Source organism: Triturus cristatus, chromosome 11 (genome assembly GCF_964204655.1).
Source record: "Triturus cristatus chromosome 11, aTriCri1.1, whole genome shotgun sequence".
Lineage (NCBI taxonomy): Eukaryota > Metazoa > Chordata > Amphibia > Caudata > Salamandridae > Triturus > Triturus cristatus.
Window position 1 is genome coordinate 645,760,734 of NC_140594.1, and position 15,468 is coordinate 645,776,201.

Here is a 15,468-nt window from a genome sequence, read left to right on the forward strand (position 1 = left end):
AGGCAGCTCGAGCCCAAGGGCTGCGGCCGCCTTGCGCAGCACCACAGAAAATGCTGCACCCTCCTCCGAAGCCACAGTCGGAGGAGAAGTGAATCCAGTGTCTGGCGAGGTATCCAGACCACTGGCCTCCCCCAGTTCATCTGCCCAGTCCTGTGAAAGCTGCGACTGAACAGCCATAGGGTCCTCGAACCCCTCCCAGTCGCCCCCGTCGTCCGATTCCTGATAAACAGGAGGAATGATCGGAGCCGGACTGTAGAGATGATAGGTCTCAAGCGGCGCCGGACGCGGCGTCGGTCGACGCCGTTGCGGCGCCGGGTCCGGAATAGGGCTAAACTGGGGTTGGACGCCGTCCGGAGTCGGCACCAAAGGCGTCGGCGGAGGTGTAGGCGTCTGCGCCGGCGGCGCCGGTGACGGCATCGGTGGTTCATTCGCCGGCGCCGGTGGAGGAGTGGTTAGGTCAACCGGCGTCGACGGGGGCCCAGGCATGGGCCCCGCAGGGACCTGCGGCGTCGAGACCGGAGTCGTCGACGGCGCCGGGGCCGAAGCCGCCGGCAGGCAAGGTCGCCCAGTCGAGTCAGCGGGGCCCGAAGGCGCGCCAGCGGGGCCAGGCTCCTCATGGCCAAGAGGAAGGCACTGACCTCCGCCGGCGTCGCGTTAGTCCCAGGGACCGGAGGGTATGGGGACGGGCGCGGCGCCTGCGGCTCCGCCGGAGCCGCGGGGGTGGAACCACCCGGACCCTCGGCCGAGTCGCGCGAGGGGAGTCCAAAGAGCGATGTCGCCGCTTGGACTTCTTAGAGCGTTTGGACTTACCCGACGACTTGGAGCCCGACGATCGATGGTGGCGTCGGCTAGGGCTCCGCGAGCGATCCTTGGACCTCCTCCTGGACCGGGATCGCGCACGACGCGGAGCCGAGTGGCGAAGCTCGAGAAGCTTGCGGGACCGCTCCCGCCGAGCCTTCGAAGTCAGGGCCTGGCAATCGGAGCAAGACTCCGCGTCGTGGTCGGGGCCTAAACAGTAGAGGCACCGGCGGTGGTGGTCGGTCACCGACATCAGTCGATGGCAATCCTCGCAAGCCTTGAACCCAGGCATCCTACCGGCACCAGATGTCGACAGACAAGGATCAAAAGTGATCAAAAAAGATTTAGTCAAAAAAGACTAAAAGGGGTAGCTCTCCCGGATCTGCGCTTACTGGCGCGGAAAAAAGAAGAACTGACGTTAGCGCGCGAGGGCGGCATCTAAGTACTCCGACGACGTCATTCCGGCGCACGACGCCGACGACGGACGCGGAGCCGCAGACGACGCCTAGCGACGCGCAAGGGGTATTGCTGACGAAAAATCTTCTGGATCCAGTCTGACGCCTGGGGATATTCTAAGGTGAGGAATCTAACTAACGTGTTTCTTTCAGATGCCGCCTCTTTGATAACCCCTTGTGAAGGTGGACTGAGTAGGGGATTTGTAGGAAGTGGACGCGCTATCTGAGGAGTAGCCTCTAGCCGCACTCCGAAAGGAAGAGCGGCGAAAGGAGCGCCTAGGAGGGTGTGACTGCAGGGCTCCCATAGATTTCGCCCTATCAGTGTCCTTCATTTTCTCGAGGGCCTCATCTACCTTTGGGCCGAACACGTGTTCTTGGTCAAAGGGATGATTTAGGATGGAGGCCTGTACCTCAGGTTTGAAACATGATATTCTCAGCCAAGCATGGCAACGGAGGAGGACGCTAGTATTAATGGCCCTGGAGGCTGTGTCTGCTGCATCTAAGGCACAGTGTATAGAGGTGTTAGTTATAGTCTTACCCTCTTGAATTAATTAATTGGCCCTATTTTTGCATCTTTCTGGGAGGTGGTGCATTATGGTTTCTAATTCATCATAATGCGCCCTATTGTATCTGGCCAATAGCGCTTGGGTGTTGGCAATACGCCATATATTGGCTGCCTGGGACGCAGTACGCTTTCCCGACGCGTCCAGTAGCTTTGACTCTTTGTCAGGTGGTGGTGCTTCGCCTGACGCCTGGGAGTTTGACCTCTTCCGTGCAGTGGAACGCACTAGGGAATCTAGTGGCGCTGGCCCTTTGATATAGGCAGGATCTGTAGGGGCAGCTTTGTACTTTTTTTCTATGCGTGGGTTAATGACCCTAGCCCTGACTGGGTCCTTAAAACCCGATTTCCCACTCCCTTGAGCACAGGTAGTATGGAGGTAGACCTATGTGCGGTATCAAAGATGTCGAGGAAGAAATCCTCCTCTACTGGGTCAGTGTGTAACTCTACCCCGTGATAATGTGCCGCCCTCTGAAGTAGGTGGTGGAAACCTAATGAGTCTTCCGGTGGAGATGGCCTATAAGGGTAAAGTTCATCTTGTGGGACGTCTGTAATATCTGGATTATTGTAGTTGTCCCATGGGTCTGGGGATCCTGTAGGGGTGGGGTCTTGGGGCACATCCCCTGGATCGTTATATGGGTCCCCCTGATCATCATCGTCTGGAGACGGGGTCGGAGAGCGATGAGGTGGGGGTGGAGAAGGCGGAGGAGGTGGGGAAGGCATTCTGAAAGGGGAGATAGCAGAGTCCTTCCTCTTTGGAGGTGGAGGCGGAGCCGGTTTGTCCAAATGTCTCTTTTTGGAAGAGTGTTAAATGTCCAGTTTTTGGATCCTTGGTAAGAGTTTTTTGCAAGGGATCTGGTGTAAACAGTTCCTGTGACAATGTTTGTTCTGTCGGCGCCGAAGTTTTCGGGGCCGATGACTTTTTAGGCTTGTCCGTGCCTTGCTTAGCACCGGGCTTGGGAACCTCCGTTTTCTTGGTCGGTGCCGAGGTGGGCTTCTGCGTGGAAGTATCAATGCCGAGGAACTTATGGGGTTTGGTCGGTACCGAAGATGGCGTCGGTACGGAAAGGCTTGGTTTCGACACCGAGGACTTCGGTGCAGAGCTCGGTGTCGAGGTAGAAGCCGGTTTCTTTTTCTGTGCCGAAGTGCGTTTCTCGGCACCGCTGGAGGGCTGGCTCGAGCCCGAGCCGCCGGAAGGCTTATTTGGCTTCTTCACCAGGCCCGAAGGTGGGGTGTTGTGAAGCAGTGTCTCTGGTCTTGGCTAGGCCCGTAGGCGTGACCGAAGCCTTTTTGGGTGTGGGCGCGGGTGTGGGAGGGGGTATAGTACCCACGACCCTCTGCGCCGGGGTGATGTCCTCAACATCTGAGTCGTCTGCTTCGGAAGAACTGACAAGGTCCTCTTCGGTGTGCTGCTGTCCCAGATCTTCGACGTCGTCCCCGAAGATGTCGACTGGAATGGAGGTCAAGGAGTGCGCCATGTTTCGCCTGGCTCTTCGATCTCGAATAGTCTTTTTCGATCTGAAAGACTTACAGGCCGGACAGTCTCGAGCCTCGTGTTCAGGGGAGAGGCAGAGGTTGCACACCTCATTAAGATCGGTGTGGGGGGGGGGAATTTGGACCCACATCGAGGGCACTTCTTGAAAGGAGTTCTTTCCATCAGCCGGGACCGGAGCTTGGGTAGTCCCGAAGGCCGCCGAAGATGTGTCGAGGGTGATTGAGGAGATCTGGATCTGAACAATACCGCGATAAGCAAGGATTCCGCTTCGATCGTCGAACTGGAAATTTTCGGAACCGGAGGGCGAAGATTACATCCGAGCCCGTTGGGCAGAAAAAAAACAATCTGAGGATGGAGCCGAAGCCCATGCGCAATACGATCCAAGGGAGGAGTCACCGACCTCGTGACTACAAAAGGCTTCTTCCAAGACAACAAGGTACAAGCATCCGAGCCCAACACTAGATGGCGATCTTATGCTACAGTATGAATTCCGCAGCTCTCATGCCTCGAACCCCACTTTCCTACAGAGAGGGGTTTCGGTATTCACAGGCCGCTGAGCTGGGGTGAGTGTCTCCTCTTTGACATCGGAGTAGTCGGCCTCGGAGACCGAGATGTCTTCTTCATCACCGTGTTGCTCCGGCTGGACATTGGGATCTGCTACGAAGTTGGCCGGAATTGAGCTGCTTCCATGAGACATTTTGTGACGTCGAGCCCTACAATCACGGGTGGTTTTCTTTGACCCGAAAGATGAACAGGCCTCGCAGTTCTTCGTGCTCCGGGGAGAGGCAGAGGTTAAAAACCTCGTGCAAATCCGTGTGTGGGAACTTAGCACCACACCTGGGGCATTTTTTTAAAGGTGTCCTTTCCATTGACTGCAGGCATGGTCGGCGCGGATAGGCCCAACGGCCCGCGTCGAAGATCAAGGAGTTTGTTTTTAAAGATGCACGTCGAAAGGGAACCCTGATCAAGACAATACTGTTGAGTGTAAAGGAATTGCGCGTTGAAGGGGGGTTCGAAACAAACACCGACCCGGAGTGCAGCAAATCACATCCGAACCCGATGGCGGAAAAAAACAATCTAGAGATGGAGCCGATGCCCATGCGCACTATCGTCCTAAAGAGGAGTCACCTACCTCCTGACTACAAAGACTTCATCCAAGACAAAAACAAAGTGCAAACATCCGAGCCCAACACCAGATGGCAATCTATGCACAAGTATACGATCTACAGCTCATATGCCTCGAACATAATGGTTTGTAACTATGCAAAGATATAACCACTTTATGTAAATATGCACATCACGTGATTCTAGAATAGTCTCAGGTTACGATAACTTATACCAGTATCCTTGCCTTTATTTCATAACACAAAACTTCTAGTCTTTACAGGATTAACACAAAGCCTTATCCTCGGGATAACTTTATCCATAAGGTACACCAATAACCGTAGGTCTCAACAACTGAGATGCATTCATAAAAACCTCTGCAGTTGTCATTTGGGCCCAAAGGGCAAAATATGTTTTGGATTGACTTGACTGTTGTAATCTTAAATGTGTCATGCATTTATCAATCACTAACTTTCCTTTTCCTTTTATTAAGTGAAACTCTGCTTGCACACTGGAGTCATTGTGTTTCATCTAGAGTATCCTAGTGATTTCGTGTTTCAAAGCCCCTACTTAACATGCTATACTAACACTCTTGTGCTCTACAGGAGAACCTTGGTTGGTTATCAAATTTGGAGTGCACCAGTGCTGTGATATGACATTAAAGTACCCATGTAGCGTACTGCACAGTTGCTGCACACTCCACTGCCTTTAAATGAGCCTTCAGAAACCATTTGAGAGGAAAAACATGTTTAAGTGAAGGTTCATTGGCTTATTTGGGGTCAATTATATCATAATTGGCTAGTGATACTGGGCTTAAACCTGACATATTGAGCTATATAATCAAATGGCTATTTAATGATGTCATACGCCGATGAAAAACTATTCATAACCAGGGAAATAAATAGGTCAGACCCTCTTGATCTGCTGCTTATGTTTTATCGGTTTTTCAATTTTACATGCTCTAACTTCTTGCCTAGAAATAAATAAATTATCCTCCTTAGAAGTGATACATACTCTATCCTCCTGCTCTGCCTGGAGCTCTTTCACACGTTCCAACAGGCCAGCCTTTGCACGCTCCAGATGCGATGAGAGTCCAGTGATGGTGATGATATCAGACTGCATATCAGGGGATGGGACCTGGATGTTCACCTATGGAAGAGAGAACAACATTACTTTGCAGATAGTCTACACTAAACAAAATCTACCCAGATCACTTAAAAAGAAAAATAGCATTTGGAAACCGGTCTTAAGAGAAAACAAAATCAACTAACGCAACCATGACTTGAGGCACTAGCAAATGTATTCGATTGAGGTTAGCATTCAGCAATCCTCAAGCCCTAAACTGTTCAATATCCTTGTATATGCCGAACAGTACAAAATCCCCAAAAATACCACACATGGCTGAGCAATGTGTCCTACAAAGAAGTCAAATACCTCAAATTCATCCATCATTCTACGGATTCCACTTCCTTTCTGACCAATGATGAAACGATGGAGATCATATGGTACTTCCACCTCAGTGGTGATGGGGACAAGGGCCTGGAAAACAGAAATGCAAATAATGGGCAAGGTAAGTAAACCATTCCATGATTGGTATTCATGCATAGGGAACCCTACACAACTAAGAGTAATCAAGGTAGATATTTGGCATCCCTATTAGTTTTAGAACAGGAACCCCACAAGAACAAGTTACTAACCTTCTAGAACGATCTTTCTGGTGGATACTCTATCCAACCAAATATTTCAAAAGGTACAAATTGTGTTCTGATGGATACTGCTAACCACAGATTACTCACTTTCGAATGCATACCAAAGGAGTAACTCGAGGTGGTGGGCCTGAGAAATGGCTCAGATCAAACACCATATACAAAACAAGAGAGGAGCCCCTTAACCGCCAAAGCAGTTGGGCATTAAATAGACCGTAGTCAAGAACAAATCCCCATTGGGTTAGCTTAATTAAAGAAAGCCAAAGCACTCATCACATTCAATATCACCAGAACATAAAACCACCACCATCAAAGGCCAGAATGTGTACGAAGTATAAAAATATTTTATTGGAAATGATCCAACAATAATCAAGAGCAAGAGATCATTTTACAATATTTAAAAAAGATAAAAACATACACAGAATTCAATCCACACAATCAAATGGAGACTATATGCAAGAAAGATACTTTTTCATCATAAAAAAGCACATACATTAGATCCAGATCATTTGTTCAACACATAGCCGTTTTGAATTAGATTCACAAGAACAGATCACAAATGTCACCACAATCTACAGTATGCCTTTATACAGTGTGCGTCGATGCGTTTCAGTGGGTATAACTGTTCAAAACACCACCATCCTCAGGACAAGAAATACCTCCCACATGGATTTTTGGGATCTATACATGTTACAAGAAAAAGATACACAAAAAAACAATCAGTTAGCCTTTGGAATCTGTACAAGACCGTGTTTATATCCTGGTGATACAGCACATTCAATTTCACTCACCGCACCATTTACCACACTCATCCACTCTAAACTCATAGAAATAATGAGATAAGTGATCTCAACTGAGGGGGTAAAAAAACATTTCCTCCACCCCCCAGGAGAAGGGTGCCTATACATGTCTTGATGATTTCTATTTGTTATAGAGTAAAAACTCATGAGGGTTAAGATGATCAAAAGCCTCCATTTTAGATGGACTTTTCAAATATAATAAAGTGTCTACCTGTCACGGTATCAGGCTGTACATCCAAAATGAACTGCAGTAACTATTGTCCGCAGGCCCATACATGAGGATTAACTATTCTCTCCGTAGGGCTTCACTCTCGGAATTCAGGATTGATCTATGGAGAATAACTACCCTTATTCCTTGAAACATTGCTCAAAATCATACCTCTAGTTATAGGGTGAGTGCTCAGTAGAGAAACAAACATACCTTCCAATTGTCTATTCAAGGTGCTTCCAATATTGGAAATAAAATAGAGAAAGGCCACACTCTGCCACTGCAATAAAAAAAAAATACACTATAGAATCCCATATATCTAGGTTTAACAGTCGTAGGTACCAGACAGATCCAAATTTAGTGTTACCTTAAATTTGAATTGGGCTTTTATCTTCTGAAATATACGTCATTCAAATCATCCGTAGTCTAAAATATATTTTCCCGTAATAAAAAAAAGTTTTCCGTGGTTATATTATACCAAAACACCTGTGCAACTTGACGAGATTTCATCAATTCTGGCCGGTTGTTGTAGGAGGAGCCAAGATGGCGACCGGGACGGCAGCGTAGATTCCCGGCTCCGTGAACCTCCGCATCCCGCACGGATATCCTGCATGAGATCCTTATTCTGCGCTACGCGATCGTGTTTATAAACGAAAGTGGCAACCGATCGTGTGATCCTGAGGTTTCTGACTGCAGTACCGCCGGAGAAATCAGCGATTGAACTTTGCGGCCCGTGCGGTCCCGAAGCCGGGACCTCGATGTGGACGCCTTGGCCGGGCGGCAGTTTAACAACAGCGGCCTGTGGTGACTGGGTGGAGTCGGTCCGCCGGAGTGTTGCTCCCCTCGGCCTGCATTTTGCTGTGGTCGCTCCCCCCCTGCTGAGCGCTGCGGACCGAGGACATGCCCGGGTGTGCGATTCTCGGATTCTGTGGTGTTTGCCCCTGCCTTTGACTGTGAGCTGCCCGGACGCCGTCCCTGGTTCGCCCTGATCCTTGCGGGCTGCTCCCGGCTTTTTGCGGGAGCTGGTCCGTGGCGGAGACGACTATTGCCCGTGACCGCGCAACGGTTGCATCTGTTCCTCCCCCAGGATCCTTGTCTTCAGCGACGTGGACCTTGAGGCGTTGGTCCCGGGGTCCTGGCCCCAATACGAGTCGGGCCTTCCCAGCGGCCATTTTGTCACTATGCAGCCTACCATCCTGTCCGCTGGGACGCAGCGGGACTGGGGGTGTGTGACGGTCGGGAGTGTGGCAGAGCGATCGGAGAGAGCTGCCCTGGGGTACGGCGACCTCCTGGAGGCCCTTGGTGCCCTTCATTACTCCTTGGCTCATGGCGCCGGGGTTCTGGGGAGGAAGCTAGATGGTGTGGTATCAGCGTTGGGACAGTGGCGGCATGCTGGTCCACCAGTACACAGTGGCTTTCCACACTACACACAGGAGGAAGATGTTGCGGCCCCCCCGCGATTAGTGTACAGCCGGACACTCCGGACAGTATGCTACCGTGTGGTCGGCTAACTGTGGGCTTGATCTGCTCCGGAGGTATTGGACCTGAGCGGAAGATGGAGGCCTTGTCCCGTGCGCGGTCTCTGGCGGCCCAGGGACGATTCCGGCAGCGTGTGTCTCATTCGACTGCTTCAGCCTGTCTGGACCTTGTGTGCAGTGTAAATCCTGGGGCAGCACTGGAAACGACGCCCCCCCATGAAGCGGACCGTGCTGATGCTCAGAGACTTCCACCCCACCTGTGTGCGTCGCTTCCCGACTGTTTTTGGACACTCCTGTACCTTGGGACATCGGACATGGTGCTGGGTCGAGGGGCAGGCATGGGCAGAATTGCAAAGAGCGGTCAAGGCTGAGGCTGATCCTTCGGGAGTGGTCACCTAGTAGACAGGCGGACTCATGGTTGCGTGCTCTCATGGTTATTCGCATTGTTGGTGCATAATGCTCCCCACTCCCCCCCTCCTTTTTTGATATGATCAACTTGGTGCTGCTAATTGTTTGCCGTGGGGAGACTTCACCGTGCGGGAGGGAGAAGCCGGGGGTATGTTTTGAAGGCCCTCCTCCAGTTTTATTACATTTCTTCCGCCCCCCCGTCTGGGGGGGCTCTTTCTTACTCCTTTTTTCCCTGTCTTCTATATTTCGGGTCTAGTTCCAGGGCGACAGGCACACTGCTGGGGGGTGGGGCCATACTCATTCGCAGAGGTGCAGGGTGGGGGGATGGGGGAGGGGACTCTTTAGTCTTTATCTCTTTTTCCATGGCCTCCTTTTTTCTTCTCTGTTTCTTTTTGCTTGTTTTTCTGGGATCAGCGCGGTACACCTCTCTTATCGTGAATCGCTTGCTCTTAATGTGTGCCACAGTTTCCGGGGGGTTCGCTGGGCTTTAGGTACGGGGACCTGTAGGCGCAACTATCTTTGATATTTCTCCCTATCCGTACTTTCCCGTGTCTGCGCCATTGATTCAATGTATTGCTGCTTGCTGCTTGCGTCTCTTATCCTAGCCCTTATCGCTGTTGGGAAACTGTTTGGCACCTGATCCTACTGTTTTGTTTTATTATAAAATGAAAAACCTTTTCTCTCCTGGTGTCCTACCTGAGCGGCTCCTTGGCCGGACTATACTGTATTGTTGACTTTGCTCTCGAGGTGCCGCCTGTGTTTACACGTGCTTTCATTGTTCTGATTGCTTAGCGGCCGGCCCCGGGGGGTTGTAGGCCCATACGTGTAAATGATTGAAACGTCAAAGGTTTTTCAAAAAAAAAAAAAAAAAAAATTCTGGCCGGTTGTGTTAATTCCGAAAGACACAGAAATAGACTTTTTAATCGATTCCTAATACCCGACATGGTGCCATTCACCAGTCGCTATAAAAAGCATTGCGCAGTACTTCAAAGGAAGACTATTATGATTGCTCGCCCCTTCCTATATATACTATTTATGTGATTAATTCTATAAAGCACCGAAATAGACCTTTTAATTAGTTCTTAACACGAGACACGGTGCCATTCTCCCGTCGTTGTAGAACGAAAAGTTTCTTACCTGTCGGTGTAGTTTTGCAGCTTGAAGATCTTTCTGGATTCACTATGCTGTGCATTATTCCGCGATCTTGTGGTTGGGTCCGGATTCGTAGTCTTTTCTCTTTTTTTTTTTTTGTAGCCCAGGTGGGCGTCGACGTCCACCATTTGGTGCACCTCCCGTGACGTCGTCGTGCTTCCTGCGGAAGTCCCACCTTTGGGGCGCCATCTTCGGGTTCTTTTTTCCCTTTTTTTTTTTTTTTTTTTTTTTTTAACCCTAGGCGATTGATTAATCCTTTTGTCCATATTTCTGTACGTTTCCACTTCTTTGATCCTATCCATTTCACCCCCTCTTCCTCCAGCCTCATCTTCCTGGCGGAGGTGGGTGGGTTCGCTAGTGAATCCAGAAAGATCTTCAAGCTGCAAAACTACACCGACAGGTAAGAAACTTTTCGTTTTGCAGCGTGAATCTTTCTGGATTCACTATGCTGTGCATAGATTTTGTAGCGGTTTTCCTATTTTTGTGGTGGCTGGGTGGAAGATGATCGCTGGTCGTTGAAAATGTGTTGTAGCACCTTCTGTCCGACCTGTGCTTCCTTATTCATTTGAATGTCCACGCAGTAGTGCTTTGTGAACGTGTGCACAGATGCCCAAGTTGCTGCGAGACAAATGTCTTGGATGGGCGTGTTTGCCAGGAAGGCAACTGTGGCCCCCTTCTTCCTTGTGGAGTGAGCTTGGGGCCCCTCCGTTAGCTCCTGTCCAGCCTGTTTGTGACAGAATTGAATAGTGAGGGCAATCCACCTAGCGATGGTGCCCTTGGTGACTGGTCTACCCATGAAGCTAGTAGCAAAGGACACAAACAGCTGCTTCGACTTCCTGAGTTCCTTGGTTCTTTCAATGTAGTGCATCACCGCTCTCCTGGCATCGAGGGTGTGCAGGGCCTTTTCTGCGTTTGTAGTCGGGTTTTGGAAGAAACTCGGTATCTGGATACTCTGATTCATGTGGAACGCCGACACTACCTTGGGCATGAAGTGTGGGTCCGTCCTCAGGACTACCCTGTCTTTGTGAATTTGAATGTAGGGCTCCTGCAGCGTTAGTGCTTGAAGCTCGCTCACCCTGCGTAGTGAGGTTATGGCCACTAGAAAGGCAGTTTTCATCGTCAACATTTGTAGAGTGGCCTTGTGAATGGGTTCAAACGGCGCCCTCATGAGCTCCGTCAGAACCACGTTTAAATTCCATGCCGGCGGCGGCAACCTTTTCGGGGGTGCCATTCTTTTGGCTCCCTCCATGAATCTCTTCACCACCTGCGAGGTGAAGAAGCTTCCACCCTTCTCACCTCTGGTGTAGGCAACGATCGCTGCTAGGTGTACCCTTAGGGAGCTCGAGCAGAGGTTACTCTTTAGAAGGTGTGTGAGGTACCTCAGCACAGTTGAGTCTCTTGTCATTCTGTTTTGCAGGCCCTTTTTCCTGCACCACACCGTGAATCTCTTCCACTTTGCGCTGTAGCACTTTCTTGTAGTAGGTTTCCTTGCCTCCCGTAGCACTCGCATAGTGCTCTGAGGTAACCTTAGGTGTGCGAACTCTAGGTCTTCAGGAGCCATGCTGCTAGGTTGAGTGTCTCTGGCTCTGGGTGCAGGACCTCCCCGTTTTGCATTGAGAGCAGGTCTTTTCTCCTCTCGAACCTGTACGGTTTGCCTTGCGCCATTTCTTGAATCTGTGAGAACCATGTCTGCCTCGCCCACTGTGGAGCCACCAGGATCAGAGTCATGTTGCTGGTTCTGCACTTGTCGAGCACTCTGTGCAACAGGGGTATCGGTGGAAAGGCGTAGGCAAATGTCCTCCACCAGCTTATCCATAGGGCATTTCCCTTGGATTGCTGATCTGGTTGCCTGGACGCGAAGCTTCGGCATTTTGCATTGTGGCGTGTTGCAAATAGGTCTATTGTGGGAGTCCCCCATCTCTGGAAGATTTTCTCCGTTTCCTGGCCATTGAGCTCCCACTCGTGTGATGCTGAGGTCTGTCTGCTTAGCCAGTCTGCCTCCACATTGTCCTTCCCTGGTAGGTGAATTGCCAGTAGATCTATTTTGAGAGGTATGGCCCATCTCCAAATCTCCTGAGCTAGGGATGAGAGGGGAAACGACTGTGTCCCCCCTTGTTTGTTGATGTAGAACATCGCCGTGGTGTTGTCTGTCTGTACCAACACCCTCTGGCCGAACAGGTGCCTCTGGAATGCCTTCAGGGCTAACAGTATCGTTTTCAACTCGAGGTAGTTGATGTGGCGGACCGCGTCTGCTGGAGCCCATAGACCCCTCACTCTGAGGTTGTCCATGTGCGCTCCCCATCCCTTCTGCAATGCGTCCGTGGTAATGGTCATTGTTGGGCTTGGTGGTGTCAGGCTTCTCCCCGTTGTTATGTTGTCTCTGTTCCACCAAGTTATCTCCTCCTGCACTGCGTGCGTAACAACCACTAGATCCTCCCAACTTCCGTTTGCTTGTGACCATTGCTGTTGCAGCCATTCCTGGAATGGTCTCATGTGCAGGCGTACATTCGGCACCAGCTGGATACAGGACGCCATCATCCCCATCATCTTGCTCACCGCCCTCACTGTCAGAGCTCGCCCCTTCTGGTAGAGCTGCGTCTCCTTCAGTAGAGCATCTGTCCTCCTGTCGCTGGGCACTACTGTACTGTTGAGGGAGTTGATCTTTGCCCCCAGGAAAATCTTTACCTGTTCCGGTTCCAGCGATGATTTTCCCCAGTGGATGGAAAATCCCAGATTTGTGAGGGTGTCCGTTACGCGTTTTGCGTGCCTCTCGCACTTCTCGCGTGAGTTTGCCTTGACCAGCCAGTCGTCCAAGTAGGGGTATACGTGTATTCCCTGCTTTCGTAGGTGTGCCGCTACCGCCGACAGGCATTTCGTAAAGACCCTTGGCGCAGATTTTAATCCGAAGGCCAGGGTTGTGAACTGGTAGTGTTCCTGTTCGATGTTGAATCTTAGAAGGCCCTTGTGCCTTCTGTTTATTGGGATGTGAAGGTAGGCATCCTTGAGGTCCACGGTGATCATGAAGTCCCCTTCTCTTATCTGTGGCAGTACCTCCTGCAGTGAAGTCATTTTGAACCTTTGCGTTCTGATGAACTTGTTTAGGTAACGGAGGTCCAGTATGGGTCTGAGGTCTCCGTCTACCTTCGGCACCACGAAGTAGTTTGAGTAGACCCCTTTGTTGCGTTCCCTGAACGGCACCGTCTCTATGGCTCCCTTTTGTAGGAGTTTCCGTGTTTCTTCTCTGAGTATTGCCAGTTCTTGGGACGATCTCTGCCTTCCCCTCGGCTTCCTGTTTGGAGGTCTTTTCTCCAAGTCTACGCAGTATCCGTACTGCACGATGTTCCGTATCCACTTGTCTGTGGTTATACGCCGCCACTCCTGAAGGTAGAACCTCAGCCTTCCGCCTACTGGTGACGTATGCTCGTAGGCTCTTGAATCTTCTCTTCCCCCTGATGACACTTTTTTGCGCCTCACCCTTGGGGACCTTACGAGGGTAGGCGTCTTCTTGCGTGCTGAGTCACTTCGAGGAGGGCTGATCGCCCCCTCTCCTCCTTTGGCCACGTCCGTTCCCTCTCCCGCGAAAGGACTGGCCCCGAGGTTGATATTGCCAGTTTTGCTTCTGCTGACTTTGTCCGTGACCTTCGCCCTGCTGACCTTGCTGGAACGCCTGGTGCGACGTCCCCTGTTGGCTTCCACCCCTACCGTAGGGTCTCCTCGAGGGATTTCCTCGTCTCATTCCCCTCAGCTGTAGGGCCCCCATGGACCTCGCTGTCTCGTTTTCCTTCTTGAGCTGGGTGAGCTTTTCGTCCACCGTTGCTCCGAACAGTGTCTCTCCGTTGAAGGGGGTGCCAAGGATGTTGTTCTGCACTTCCGGTTTGAATCCCGAGATTCTTAGCCATGCATGCCTCCTCTCTGTGACCCCTATGGCCATGAGTCTTGCTGAAGTCTCTGCCCCATCCAACGCCGTCTTTATACAGGAGTTGGCGATGTTCTTGCCTTCATCCACCAGGTGAGAGGCTCTCTGGCGGTATTCTTCGGGGAGGTGCTTTACTAGCTCCCCCATCTCATCCCCAGTGTTGGTATTGGTGTCTATTGAGGAGTGCATTCGAATTCGCCATGCGCCAGTGCATTGCGGCGTTCCTCTCGACCTTTCTGCCTGTGAGGTCGATCCTCCTGCTCTCCTTATCCGGAGGTGGGCCCGAAGTTGCTGGAACGTTGGCCCTTCTCCTGGCCGTGGAGGCTATGATGGAGTCTGCGGTGACGCTACCCTTGATGTAAGGTGGGTCCTGGGAGGAGTGCTTATATTTCTTCTCTGTCCTGGGCGTGATCGACCGGCAGGTGGCAGGCTCCTTGAAGGCTTCTCTCCCCTGGTTCATCACGCTTTGTAGCATGGGGAGGAACTGACTCCTAGTCTGGATGGGGAGCAGTGTTTCGACGAGAAAATCGGCTTTCGGCCTCTCCTCGTCGAGTTTGACGCCGAAGGCCATTGCTGCGCTCTTCACCACCATATTGTATACCCCGATGTCGTCGGGTGGCGAAGGCCTCGAGGGGTACGTGTCCACGGCCTCCTCCGGGTTTTCGGTGTCGAGATCGTGCCATTCGACGTCGTTGCTGGTAGATGCCGCCGATTCGTAGAACGACTGTTGGTCTTCTTCCTCGGCTTCTTCCTCATAATAGGGCTCCTCTTCTTCCTCGAGATCCCTTGTCAGCCCTTCGGCGTCGAACTCGCCTTCGACCTCGACGACGTCCGCCGATGAAACCGTTGGAATCTTGAATTCCTTCATCCTGGCGTCGAACTCCTTCTTCCTTTGAAGGATGTTCTCCATTTCGGCCTCGAGCCGCCTCTTCTTTTTCTCCATTTCGGAGATGCTTTCGGCGTCGACCGCGGGTCTCTTCGATGAAACTTGCGTCGACGTCGAACGTTCTTTCTGCGTCGATCGGCCAGTTTCATGGGACGATTTCGACGACCCTTGCCTTTCGGCGTCTTTCTGCCCCAGGGAGTCCTTTTGTAAGGATCCGCTGGGCCTTTTGTCCGAAGTTCCCCCTTTGGACGTCGAAGTTTTCGGCGCCGGGGCTCCCTTCGTGGACCTTGACTCAGTTTTTCTCGAGTCACCCTCGTGTTTGAGGTGTCTTTTGATTTGCGCTCGACGATTCTCTTACCTCGTCTTCTTTTTTCTTGTCGGTCTCTACGACAGTGAAGTTTTCGGCTGTCTCGGCGACGTTGTCCTCGTCGTCCGTGTCGAGGCCCAGCTCGTAGAGTGTCGGGGGTTTCCCTTTGCCATCCATGTTGGCGTTGGCTCTTCTC

At 51.3% G+C, this 15,468-nt stretch overlaps 1 protein-coding gene across 4 annotated transcripts in view; it reads right to left on the reverse strand.

Moving 5' to 3' along the window:
* The window catches only part of HDLBP (high density lipoprotein binding protein), a 933,925-nt gene that overhangs the window by 197,641 nt on the left and 720,816 nt on the right, over positions 1-15,468 (reverse strand). For all 4 annotated transcript variants that reach the window (XM_085634158.1, XM_085634156.1, XM_085634157.1 and 1 more), the window contains exons 22-23: positions 5,846-5,950; positions 5,426-5,560 (exon numbers count right to left, since the gene is read on the reverse strand). In XM_085634158.1, coding sequence (XP_085490284.1) covers positions 5,426-5,560; positions 5,846-5,950 — 240 coding nt within the window. The remainder of the gene's footprint in view (positions 1-5,425; positions 5,561-5,845; positions 5,951-15,468) is intronic.